Consider the following 14342-nt stretch of genomic DNA (forward strand, 5'->3'; position numbering starts at 1 on the left):
CACTTAAAAGTTGTTCGTTGAATCATGGGGTAGGACCTAAAATGGAATAACACTTTTAGAGTCCCAGAAGACCGGCTGAGGATGCGGCTTTGAACTTTTCCTTCCAAAGTGAAGTGGTGTGGCCCCACTATATGGATTTCCGTTTTGATTCGGATTTGAAGTGATGAACGCATCTTTCATCGCCTGTGACGAGGTTTGAGAAAAATTTGTCACAATCAGCCTCGTAACGCGTGAGTAATTCCTCACATATGGTCCTTTGTTGATCTTTATGGCCTTATGTTAGGTGGTGACGAACCCAGTGGGCACACAACCTTGACCACACCTACTGGTCGACTAGTGTGTCAGCACTACCAAAAGGGACGTCCAACTGAACTGCAAGGTGCTTAATTGTGATCAGTCGATCTTCTCGAATGAGACTGTCCACACGTTCCAACATTGCGAGAGTCACAACTTGTGTGCGGCCGGTCGGTACGCTGAAGATCGGACTGATTTGCGCGACCATGTTGCGATTATGACAGACGCCTCACTCAGCGACTCTCCGTGCTTTTGTTCACTGCCCGGTCTGTGTAGACATTCTGCAAGCGCATACGAATATTTCCTATGCTTTCATTTTTCGCCAAAAGAAATTCAGTGACAGCTTAACGCACCTCCGTTACGGAAGCCATTTTCAAGGCTTCGTACAGCACCGCCACCTGTCGAAACTTCATGAAACTACATGTGCTGAAGCGGGAATATTCCATGATGTCCAACGACAAATTCTACATGTTTTCAATCGAAATTGGCGGGGGGAAAAGTGTTAAATTACTTATTTTTATTTTTTGGTCTTTTTCCTTTTTTGTTATTTTTCGTATTTTTTCTTTATTTCTTTTCTTCGTTTCTTTGTTTCTTCTTATTTTTTTTATTTCTTTGTCTTTTTCTTTTCTTTCTGTTTTTACTTTGTTGTTTTTTTTACTTTGTTTTCTTTTTTTTCTTATTTATCCGATGTTGCTTAACTTCGGTAATCGGACGAGAATCGGTGTACTTTTTAATTTTTTGTTTCTTTTCTCTTTTTTTCATTTTTTTACATACTCTCCAAGTGGAACAGCATTTTATTACTCAGTTACTCTCTCTCTCTCTCTAACTTTCCTTCTTTATTTTCCCCTAACTGGCAAGTCCTCCACACATCGGAAACATCATGACTTTGCAGGCGGTGTTCTCTGGTGTCAGGCACGCCAATTTGGAGGGGGGAGGGGGGGGGGAGGCGAGAAGCTGAATATCGGCTGAACGCTGGTTGGTGGGCAGCGTGTTGTTAACAAATTTGTACCACAACGCAGACACATCGGACGACAGAACACTGTTATTGATATCTGACCACACTTGCTTCCAGTTTACTGTAGGTAGGCGAACTTTCAATTTATTAAGCGGAGGTTGTCCCATCAATTCTAAATAGAGTTGTTGTTGATAATTCTTCCGGGTTATATGGCGTGGTCCATGGAATACTTCTATTCCTAACGTTTCGTCCAATACTACGTTGGACATCCTCAGAGGTATGGCTGGTCCTGTTGAGTCCTGCCGACAGGACCAGCCTGTTGAGTCCTGCCGACAGGACCAGCCATACCTCTGAGGATGTCCAACGTAGTACTGGACGAAACGTTAGGAATAGAAGTATTCTATCATGTTACTTGAAATCCGTCTTGATTTATTCATATGACCGGTTTCGGTTCATTCAGAACCATCTTCAGATCTGATATATCAGTTACAGGAGTAACCCGTCCAAATCCAGCATGTGAAAGTTGCTCGATTTGGACGGGTTACTCCTGTAACTGAAATATCAGATCTGGAGATGGTTCTGAATAAACCGAAACCGGTCATATGAATAAAAAAAATTGCAATCAAGACGGATTTTAAGTAACATTATAAAATCACTGATTGCTGTTATCCCATAAGACATTATGTCTGTTTTTGCAAATAGAAGTATTCCCTGGACCACGGCCATATAACGCGGAAGAAATATCAACAACAGTACCATCCGGTCGTGAAAGCCTTTGTACGAAATAGAGTTGCTGTGCTGTCCTGGTTAGTTGAACACCGTCGTATTCTACCAATAACCAACGGAACAGACGATTCGGTTTGGTTCTAGAAGACGAAGTGATCCATATCGTGAAGTTTTCGACTTAGCCTATCGATGATTTGATGTATGAGGGAAGCGCCTTCGCCGGTCCCGCCGAGGCCGGAAGACTGCCGAGGAGCCGCGACCGCAGCAGCGGGCAGCTCTGGCCTCGGCGTCTTTCCTGCGGCGCGCGCTCGCTTCCTGCGACAGCGCCCAGCGCCCAGCGTCGTCGCCTTCCGCTTCCCGGGGCAGTCACTCGCGCGCGCCGCCTCGCACGCTCAACCTGCCGCTGCACCGGCGCCCGCGCCTCACCTCACCATCACACCTCCACTGTCGGCGTCGCCATGTCGTCCTCTGCCTTGCCGCTGCTCTTGCTGCTCCACATACTGACGGTCGCCGTCTCGCCGTCCGGACACTTGCACAGAAAGGACTCTCATCGGAGCAAGGTAAGGGACCACGATACCCTGCGGGCTCGCCGGTTTATACAGGGTGGCGCACGAAAATCAGGCCCTTAAATACACACGGCTCGCCAATTACGCACGAATCAATTCACGAGGCTGACTCGCGTAAGGTTTGACAGGTCGCCCCATTTTGTTGAACGACATCAAACGCCATACGCATGTTCACTGGGGGGGGGGGGGGGGGGGACAACTGTGCGCAAAATTCCTCAAAGATCCTCATATACATAGCAGAGTTAACTGTTGTTTCAAAAAATATTTATATTGGGAATGGGTCGGCAATTGTAGATAGGGTCCGGATGCATTTGAAAATTTATATCGAGGCCAGAAGAAAAACCTCGTATTCCTTACTAGTTTTTTATTTTAATTTTCACTCGCAAAATATCAAATACAGGGTGTCCGAAAAGTCTTTCCCTGATTACATAAACTGATAACTCAGGTTAGAAGTAAGATATAAATATGAATCTGGTGTCTAATTGTTTACAAACTATCAAAGTTTTTTTCACACATCAGTAAACTTCCACATGAGTATCCTTGGTAGCACGTAGCACATCTAGGCGATATTCAATTTCCGTACACACATTAGCCAACATCACAACAAATGACATTTACACAAACGTTTATTGTTTCGTGCATACAAAGTGCAAATCGTTCAGGCCTAGTTGCGGTCGAAATGCTATCCCGTGTTGAGGACGATGATGGTTATCTTAGACGAATTGCCTTTTCCGACGAAGCGAACGTTTTTGTCAGTGGAATAGTGAATCGCCAACCCCCTGGCGAGGTCATGGAGCGCACCAGAGGCAGTCCAAAGGTGAATGTTTGGTGCGCGCTATTGCACGTGATGGGCCAACGGTTTGGCCTCCACGCTCTCCTGACATAACCCCATTAGACTTCTTTTTATGTGCTATGTGCTACCAAGGGTGCTCACGTGGAAGTTTACTGATGTGTGAAAAAAACTTTGACAGTTTGTAAACAATTAGACACCAGTTTCATATTTGTGTCTTACTTCTAGCCTGAGTTATCAATTTATGTAATCAGGGAAAGACTTTTCGGACACCCTGTACAATAGATAGGCATATTTGTATTAAAAAATCAATGGGAGAAATTACATGTGCGATCTTGAGCCAGTTTCTTAAATTTAGGTGCAAGTGGGGAGCAGCGTATGCGACCAGTGACTTCAAGGTGAGCGGCCGTTAATATTGAGCGATACTTTTTCTTCAAAAAATCCATTTTTGGAACTCGAATTTCGTAAGTAAACGTGGAGCCTAACGAAACAGGCAGGTATATGGCTGACTTTTTGCAATGTTCTTATTTTTCTGGGACATATTAACTTCAAAATTCTTTAGAGGATCTAGTTTATACGTTTGCAGGGAAACGTCTTCCTGCGAATCTGTTATCTCCATTTGGAGTAAAGGCTTTGAAAGGCAGAACAACTGCGTACCCACGTCCGTCCATTCTGCCGCTGAAAAAACTTCAAAAGGCGATTTTAAGAATGGCGACTGCTTCTCTGTCTCCAAAAAGTCTTGGAGTCTTGCTGCAGATTCCTTCTTAAGATTGGACATAAAATTTGAGAATTCTGAGATGTCTGCTTCAGAATTACTTTTATATTCAAAGATATCCAGCTTGCGATGGAAAGAGGAGACACTTATGTGGGATCACATATCAATTTCCCACTTCCTTGTAGCGCGGTATTCAGCGCATTTAAATGTTTCAGAATCTATTTCAAGAAAGCCACAGATAGCGTACTGCGTTTCTTTGCTAGGAACTCCAAATGGTTTCTCGGTTCTTGTGAATCCTAGTTTTCTAAGGACGTTACATCTTCTTTTATTAGCATAAAACGGTCAATCACTTGACTTTTACATAGCCAACGAACATTACTGTACTGCAGTGAGTCAGAATGCGACGAATCGCAGTCAGAAATAAACTCTTTGAACTGTCTGAGCTGAAGAGCAGAACGGGATCTCATAAAATTAATCAACTTGATAAATCTGTCCATTACTTGTTTCAGAGCCACGCTATGTTTTCCACAAAGGGCTGCCTGGAGAATTATGCACTAATAAGATATTAGCCCACCATTCTTATCTTTGTTTCTCTTTAGTAGTGCTTCTTCTTTGCCGATCATCGCTGGGACCTCTTGAGTTAAAAGACTGACCATTTTATTATAGCTAATGTTTCATAAGTCATAAAACGTCTTGAATAAATCTTCTCCGCGAGTCTTGCCTTTCAACGGCAAAATTGTTAGCTGTTCTTCTCTAAATTCTTTGCTTTCAATATCCAAAAATCGCACGAAAATGGACATTTGTTCTTCATCAACGGCGTCACATGATCCATCTAGTGCTATGGCGTAGCAAGGAGCCTTCTGCAGAAGTTCGAGCCACTTTTATTGTCAGCAGCCAAAATTTCGGTTCTTCTTGTATTACTCCTTTCCGACAGTGAAATACCTCGAATTGCGGCAACAACATCCTGTTTCTCTTCAAAAAGTGCCACGGTCACATTCGACATACACTTTTTTACTACATCAGCGTCTGAAAATGGCTTCTGGTGTTTATTAATCGTCCACCATACACGCATCGCAGCTTCTGCACATTTTTCTTGCTCGCAAATAGAGCGAGCTAGGAAGGCCATGGCTTTTTTTGTTAAAAGCTAGATATGTCTCGAGTTTTTCTTGACGAGCTTCACTGCCCACAGCAAAATTATTATGGAACTGCTGATGAGTTGTTTGACAGTGTCGTTTTAAATCGACACTTTTAACAAGTGCTGCAGTTCTGTTCGATATGAGGCAAACTGGAACAGCTCCAGGCCTATCACGCGGCGTATGATCAATCCACTTAGCAAAAAACTTCCAATTTCCTCTAGCAACTTTACGCTGCACAAGAGAAGTTATAAACCTCGATAATAACGACACGCTCCGTACAAGATCGCAACAATTACTGCCGAAGTCGCGATAAAAGCGGCGCCTGGCACACAACACGTGCCGACGCACCGCAAAGGAGCTACTTCCGTGTAAGATGTGTGCTGTCGCACACCAAAGGAGTCGCACCGCAAAGGAGCCACACTGCGAAGGATGCGCTTCGTTGTCAAAGATCGCCTTCGCCGAGTGAACGATCCCGAAGTTTCATAAAGTAGCTTTTAAGCTATCGTTCGAGTTACGAGCACAAAAAATGGCGTTTAAATGAATGTGCTTTCTCCGATTTAATAGAGGTTTCAGAGGTTACCAGAGTCTCAAATCGATTTATAAAATCCTTGTTCATTAAATAAAATTCTTGTGTTGCATTCGTGTGTACAGAGCTCTCGTGTGGATCAACATGCTAGCCCCCTTCCGCCCCCGCTCTTCAGCGCACTCTCCTACGCAGCACAGCGTAGCTACTGTGTATTTAATCTAACCATTAAGAATTCTAATTGTTCAGCAGTTAATTCTTCACAACTAAAAATAATTACAAGGCTGCCCCTCAAACGAATTGTTACCTACAGAAAAGTATTTTTTAAATAATTTGAGTACGTAATTTATACTTACAAAACATTTTTGGCACCTGGGCCGCGGTCCAACAGTTGCTGACCGCTGGTGTAAGGATTGTTTGTTGAACAGTATCTGATGTTCCGGGAGTTCACGTGTCCTGTCTGTTGGAACCAGGATTCACCGCTACAGCAGCGAATCCAACATGCCACTCTCAATTGTTTGACATAGTATTTCACACGTTTTGTCTTATCTTCATGCATCACTTTTGGACACATGTCATTTTGTAGCATTTCATCGCTATGGGTGTAAAATGCGTTATCAAGGCCTACGCGAAATGTTCATTTAGTATGACAGTTTCCGTGCCGACGTCTTTGGACTCTGGATCATTCTTTCTCGAATATCCGCGATCGCCGCAGCTGTACGAACGGACGGGGCTCGTTTCTTTTTTGCATGTGCAGCTGACCCTGTAATACGACACTTTGTCACCAAATCCTGTATACCGCTCTTTGTTGGTACGGAAACGCCAGGAAACTTATTTGCAAAAATGTTCCGCGTTTCAATAAAGGTACCGGTAGACCCGTACGTCTCCACTACTGCGAATACTTTCTGGAAGAGCATAAATTTCGCTGAGACATAAGCTTCACACGTGGGAGCCAAGTTCCAACGGCTTTCGAACTAACAAAGCAAAACGTAGTCGCAACAGCTTGGAAACAACAGACGACAATTGGCGGGCGACAGTGTGTTGTTTCGACCGCTACGGTCGCAGGTTCAAATGCTGCCTCGGTCGGGGATGTGTGTGATGTCCTTAGGTTAGTTAGGTTTCAGTAGTTCTAAGTTCTAGGTGACTGATGACCTCAGAAGTTAAGTCCCATAGTGCTCAGAGCCATTTGAACCATTTGAACAGTGTGTTGTCTAGCATTCGCGGCCAGTTCTTCGTGTGACACCCAGCATAACAGAGTGAAACAGAACTCAACCGACAAACTTTCCGAGACTGATTACCTTGTGAGTATTTTAGTATAAACGGTCCACAGTCACCGGCGGCTCGTTACAGAGCAATAATGTAACTGTGATTTATTCGGTTTGCTACCGCAATCGTGACAGACATAAAGAAGTCTGTAATATGCGATAACACCGAATAACCTAACAGCCTTGAAATGCCAAACTATGGTGATGTGGTTGCCGTCGGTGTGGCAACAATTCAGCGTAACATCGTTGTCCCGCTCCCCATTGCATTCAGTGACACCGTACACGAGGTGCCTATCGGTGTGTACTACTGGTAACTCACTACAGGAAAACAAACCCCACACTTAACCGAGCACTACTAAATTCAAACTTGAGGGCAACGAGTTGAAAAAGACGTTACTGTTTTCAGAAAGAGATTTTCACTCCGCCGGTGGGGTGTGCGCTGATGTGAAACCTCTTGGCAGATGAAAACTGTGTGCCGGTCCGAGACTCGAAGAAGGGACCTTCGCCTTTCGCAGGCAAGCCATTTACCGGCAGAGCTGCCGAAGAACGAGCCATGATCCGTCCACACAGATTTTCTTGCGCCAGTACCTCGTCTACGGTAAGAAACCAAACTAAATGCTGTAATTGTGTAACGAGCCGCCGAAGACAATGGGTCTCTCATAGCAAAATACTCAGAAAACATCCCCGAACTACCTCTGAAAGTTTGTTGATCGCATTCTGTATCACCTAGGTGTCTCTTCTAGATGGAGCATTTTCTCTGCCGTTTCGGCTGATATTTGCAGTTTAGTTTCTGGAATGTGTATCTCGTGTTAGCCCAAACAAATGCTGTTATATTTATTGGATGCCGGTCTCTGTTTATTCTTTTCACGATCAAATTCCTGAACGCTGCATAAGCGCTACTACACCTAACTTCCACAATGATCTGTGTAAAGTAACATTCCTCACGAAACGTTGAACGTTTTTAAACAAACAAGCAGCTGAAGGAAGATGGCAATTACCCACTTTTTGCACCTTATTTTCTCTGTATATATTTCGGGCTTCTTCCGATCACTCAGAGCCAATACAGTCTTTTCTTTCCATTCTACTGACCTATCCTCGAACGATGGCATTTCGCGCATGTCGAGGCACAGACAGGGATTGCATTGTTGACGACTCCAAACGACAGTTGCGGTACGCAAATGCGCGTGATTTCCGCTTGAGGCAAGCGTTTATTCTGCAAATTATGTCTCTCGCTTGCTTATGCAGACTTTATCACAACAATCAGCGATGACAACTTGCAACAAATGGAAACGAAATTCACGTTTAATGCTCGCATTAGCTACGGTATTCACTGCAGAGCGCTCGGAACACTACTGAGCGCTGATTAGCTGTCGGAGAGTACGTGACGTGGGCGCGCAGAACAAGCCTAAACTCGACCGCCGTCGTTCGTGTCTTCAACTATAGATGCCACGGCTGTTTTCAGCGGTTCGTAGCGCAGTAGTTCCTTCTTCCATTGTTAAACACTTTACGCACATGCCTTATTGTTACAAACATTGGTATCGGCATGCACACTGCTAGAAACTCTACATTGCTAGAGCGATACATTCGCCTTCCGGTCAGTTGTCACCTTCTCACGATCGCTATACTACCATTTAATGAATGGGACAAATTGCAAAGTGACAAATATTGGCGTCGTTGAGAAATGGACAAAGTTGGGAAGGGGGGGGGGGGAGGGGAGTGGCAGAATGTGCTATTATGCGGCGGAAAAGGAGAGGAAAGGTCATTGGAGACGGACCTCTTGCTCGATGTGGTGGACAACGACAGACGAGGAAATCGACCGTGTCTTATCAGAGGAATTATTCCGGCAGTAACAGGATTAAGCGTTTTAAGGAAACTACAGAGTCTCTAAAGCCGGTTATCTCGAAGGGGCACCGACGTCACTTATTCCAAATGCGGGTCCAGTGTCTCACCACTACCCACCTTTCTTTGTACCTGTGTACATAATCGCTGTTACTTTTTTAATAATTACTGTTAAATTTTATTCTATTTTCGTGCTGCTGTACAACATTGGCCTGTGCCTTTGTGCAGGTACTTGACCAAATTTCTTAGCTCTTTGATCACGATGGCAAATACTGCCAGCTTCGTGGAAGGTAATGTTGCAAAGATATTCTGTACGCTGCAATATATGCCGACACATGTACTTTATGAACATAAAAATGTATTTAGATGCTACAAAATTGTCTAAGGTTGAAATTGAACAATAATACGAAAGTAAAATAAAAACTTAATGTTGCATGCATGACAGTTATCCCTTCCATCAGTGCCGCCTCTGAACCGCGTCTTTCATTTTGTGTCTTAATTTTCATCATCTTTCTGCAATACCTATTCCCTTTCGTTACTCCATACCTCGTCCTGCCTAGTAAGGTGGGCAGTGGTAAGATAAATTTGGGAGGAGTGAGGTTCAACTCCCATTCGAGTTAACTAGTCTTAGAGTCATGGTTTCCTTATAATTCTTAAGGGGGGTTTACTACCTTTGGCCCGAAAAAATCATGTCCTTTGAGAAATATTTTCTCGGAATGCGTTATAGATATCAATGTCAAATTTGGACAAAATGTTTATTGGTATTTCCTCTACGAAATGGATTTATTTCGACAGGAAATTTCGAAGAGCAAAGGAGGAAGTGCCGTTTTAACGAAACAAAATTTCGATGTAGACCTCCACGCTCGGTATGTCACAGGTCAGCAAGCTCGTCTGAAATCAAAATTGAGTTGACGTTTGCGAAGTATATAGATTCTTTACGAGTTATATTTCGCTTAAGTTATTTGGACCATAGGAAACAAAATGGCGGCCATTTGAAACAAAATATGGTTTTTTCATCGATTTTTCGACTTCGTCGGCCAAGTAAAAATATTTATAGTTGATGGATCGGAATAAAAGTGGAACAAGTCCTAGACAATTTAGTTAGCTTCGTCGGAAACAAAGAATCATGCCAATCGGTTCAGTAGATTTGACGTTACCATAACGCGCGATAAAAAAAAGTCAGTTTGAGAAAAACGTGTTTGAAGTTTGGACTACATATAAATGCAATATTATGTAACTTACGTTATCTGCTATTCCGGGTCCATAAACTAGTCCTTCCTCATAGAGGACGTTCTGCTCGATCTGGGCCATCCTGCGCTGCTCCAGAGGCGCTCTTACGGCCGGCGACAAGAGGTTTTCGGCCGCTTGAATCAGGTGGTCGTCCGAATGCTTGACGAACTGCATCGAATAGAATACCAGTGTGACGTTCATCGTTGTCATGGTCTTCAGAATTGCTGAATACCCTTCGTTGAAGCTGCTCACTACCAGGAAAGTCCCAATCTTCACAGTCTTCGCACCAGAATGCAAATGCTTCGGGGCTAACTTCCAAACACACGCGTTCAAACTTTCATTTGAATTTTGTGTGTATCCTCCCAAGCACCGGTACAATAACTCGTCCTCTAAAAGGGCCTCGTAGATCGGATGAATCACTTTTTGAACTTCTTTGGAGAGCGGCTGGTCGTGTTGATATTCGTCCAGATGTCCGGTGCCCTCTGCAATGCGCCACTTGCACCAACTAGTTGCCCCAGCCGGACAATGTTAGTGTTGTAGATGGTCATCCGTCGAACAGTTGGGGAAATACGTTGCCCAAATTGCCTTCTTCATCTGTTCAACCGAATGGGAATGTCGTCGGATTGCCAAGCCTTAGTACGTTGTAAGCTCCTGATCAGTTGATCACTTGATCCCTGGGCAAGCATATACAATAATTTTTCGCGGCCACGAAGTCGAAATTCCCGAAAAAACTGGTGCGTGAAAAAGACCGATTTCAGGCAGGTGCATTTTTTGTTCAACTGCGAATAACAAACATTTCCGTTCCGTATTCGGAAAAACCGTTTCACGGGTGGATTCTGGAAACTTTTATGGTTCCAAAAGTGCATTTTTTAAAAAAAATCGATTTTTTTAACCAAAAGATAGGAAACCTCCCCTTAAGGCGGATACCGGAATAATTACTTTGAAAACACATATCCGATTACCTTCTGTGCACACTGGACTCGCATTCGGGAGGACGACGGTTCAATCCCGTCTCCGGCCATCCTGATTTCGGTTTTCCGTGATTTCCCTAAATCTCTTCAGGCAAATGGTTCCCTTGAAAAGGCACGGCCAATTATTTCTTTCCCCATCCTTCCCTCACCCGAGCTTCCGCTCCGTCTCTAATGACCTCGTTGTCGATGGGACGTTAAAACACTAATCTCCTCCTCCTCCTTCTCTGCCCCAGTCCATATCGAGCAGTTGCTTCGTTGTCATCTCGTCGTCTGCACGACATTAAGATCTGATCCTCCTGCTCCTTTTTCCTCACCTCCCTCCCTCTTTTCCCCGCCCGCGTAATCGCACAGCCCCCTCCCCCCCCCTCCCCCCCCCCCTCCCCCCCCCCTCCCCCAATTCGTCCGCTCCCGCCAATGGCATCACCATTTGTCACTTCGCAGTTTTCCCCATTTATGAAGTAGTTTTGCTGTCGAAAGAAGCAAGTCTACTGACCGGATGTCAAATGTGTCGCTGTAATAAATGTACGATTTGTAACAGTGCCCATAAAGGCCATTTGAACATAATCTAGGCCAAAATTTTACAAGAGTGCGAAATATTAATAAAAATTAAGATTCGCAGGCAGGGTAGAGTTATTCAAGAAACCGTACACCTGTGCTACTGTCACTTGCCTCTTTTTACCATACAGGAAATGATCGCTATTCACCATATTCTCCCAGCAGTATAATAACACCATATTCACTCTCAGGTCTACTTTTAACACACAGCAGCACTAAATTGGGGAGACTTTTGTACGTGTACCTGTTTTACCTATTACGGAAAACAATGGATTTAACAAACACACATGACAGTCATTTACGTTAGTTAGCTACGCTCAAAACACAACTCTCAAATCTCCATAGCAAAGATGCCAGTAGGAATGGAGAGCGGAAACCTTTCCATGATTTTGTTTGCTATTCTGATAAAAATGTTCAAATGTGTGTGAAATCTTGTGGGACTTAACTGCTAAGCTCATCAGTCCCTAAGCTTACACACTACTTAACCTAAATTATTCTAAGGACAAACACAAACACCCATGCCCGAAGGAGGACTCGAACCTCCGCGGGGACCAGCCGCACAGTCCATGACTGCAGCTCCTGAGACCGCTCGGCTAATCCCGCGCGGCGCTATTCTGATAAAATAGGTAACTAACGTATCCAGGTACCTAGGGCCAAAATTGTGCAACAGTGAGAAAATAAAATAAAAATTAATATTTGTTGCATTATGGAGTTACCGGTGCCTTCATAGCGACTACGAATACGAAATTACAGAAAATCATGAAAAAGTTTTCTCTCATCATTCCGATTGATATCATTCCTTTGGAGATGTGAATGTTGCGTTTCGAGGGTAATAGTCAGCGTAAATAACTATCATGTGTGACTATTAAATTCATTGTTTTTTGTAATTGGTGACCTATAAATGTCTCCCAAATTTAGTGTTACAGTGTATGAAAAGTAGACCTGAGGGTGGGTATAGAGTCGCTGTGAATTGCAGAAATATAGTAATCAGTTTCTGTAACATAAATCAAAGCAAACGACATTAGTGCAAGTGCACGTGTTTGCAGTATAAGATAGAATACGCAGAATGTAAAAATATGCAACAGGTAACATAAAACAAAGTAAGTAGCAATAGTGAAGGTGCACGGATTAGCAGGAAGTCTCGAGCATCAATAACGTTCATTTAAACTGTCGATGTGAATGAGCCTTCATAAAGCTACAAATATTATACATATCAAAAAAAATTCTGCATAAAAAAATGGTTCAAATGGCTCTGAGCGCTAGGGTCTTCTGAGGTCATCAGTCCCCTAGAACTTAGAACTACTTAAACCTAACTAACCTAAGGACATCACACACATCCATGCCCGAGGCAGGAATCGAACCTGCGACCGTAGTGGTCGCGCGGTTCCAGACTGTAGCGCCTAGAACCGCTGGGACACTCCGGCCGGCGTTTTGCATCAACCCAGTTCCCAGAACTCCTGAAGATAGGCGTTGAGTGCGGGTATTGTATCACAGACACAGTTCCTTTGACTGTTCAGAGGTGTCACTAAACCAGCCCAAAGATGTAAACAACCATGCATGAGTAGCGCCTATTAGATGGAGGGGGTCCCACAGCCCATCAGTTCCAGTCATTCCACCAGGAAGGAGGTACACGGCTCGTGTTGCCTGTAATTCAATCATGCCTATACGGTCAATACCGCGGTTCGATGGCGTCCGCGTTGTTGCTTTGTGCCAGGAAGGGCTCTCAACAAGGGAAGTCTCCAGGCGTCTCGGAATGAACCAAAGCGATGTTGTTCTGACATGGAGGAGATACAGAGAGACAGGAACTGTCGATGACATGCCTCGCTTAGGCCTCCCAAGGGCTACTACTGCAGTGGATGACCGCTATCTACGGATTATGGTTCGGAGGAACTCTGACAGCAACGCCACCATGTTGAATAATGCTTTTCGTGTAGCCACAGGACGTCGTGTTACGACTCAAACTGTGCGCAATAGGCTCCATGATGCGCAACATCACTCCCGACGTCCATGGCGAGGTCCATCTTTGCAACCACGACACCATGCAGCAGGGAACAGATAGGCGCAACAACATGCCGAGTGGACCGCACAGGTTTGGCATCACGTTCTCTTCACCGATGAATGTCCCATATGCCTTCAACCACACAATCGTTGGAGACGTGTTTGGAGCCAACCCGGGCAGTTTGAACGCCATAGACACACTTTCCAGCAAGTGCAGCAAGGTGGAGGTTCCCTACTGATTTGGGGTGGCATTATCTGGGGCCGACGTACACCGCTGGTGGTCATGGAAGGCGCCGAAATGGCTGTAAGACACGTGAATGCCATCCTCCGACCGACAGTGCAACCATATCGGCAGCATATTCGCGAGGCATTCGTCTTCATAGACGACAGTTGGCGCCCTCATCGTGCACATCTTGTTAATGACTTCCTTCAGGATGACTACATCGTTCGACTAGAGTGGCCAACATGTTCTCCAGACATGAACCCTATCGAACATGCCTGGGATAGATTGAAAGGGCTGTTTATGGACGACGTGTCCCACCAACCATTCTGTGGGATCTACGCTGAATCGTCGTTGAGGAGTGGGACAATGTGGACCAACAGTGCCTTGATGTACTTGTGGATAGTATTCCGCAACGAATACAGGCATGCATCCATGCAAGAGGAAGTGCTACTGGGTATTAGAGGTACCGATGTGTACAGCAGTCTACCACCACCTCTGAAGGTCTCGCTGTATGGTTTTCATGAGCAATAAAAAGGGCAGAAATGATGTTTATGTT

The 14342-nt window shown here is 44.5% G+C and overlaps 1 protein-coding gene across 1 annotated transcript in view; it reads left to right on the forward strand.

The window, feature by feature from the left end:
• The first annotated feature begins 2303 nt into the window (after positions 1 to 2303).
• LOC126336139 (uncharacterized) overlaps positions 2304 to 14342 on the forward strand; it is a 132776-nt gene continuing 120737 nt past the window's right edge. Inside the window, exon 1 of the mRNA XM_049999630.1 lies at positions 2304 to 2535. Within this exon, the coding sequence (XP_049855587.1) occupies positions 2434 to 2535 (102 nt within the window). The 5' untranslated portion in view covers positions 2304 to 2433. The remainder of the gene's footprint in view (positions 2536 to 14342) is intronic.

The sequence above is a fragment of the Schistocerca gregaria genome, chromosome 2, assembly GCF_023897955.1.
Source record: "Schistocerca gregaria isolate iqSchGreg1 chromosome 2, iqSchGreg1.2, whole genome shotgun sequence".
Lineage (NCBI taxonomy): Eukaryota > Metazoa > Arthropoda > Insecta > Orthoptera > Acrididae > Schistocerca > Schistocerca gregaria.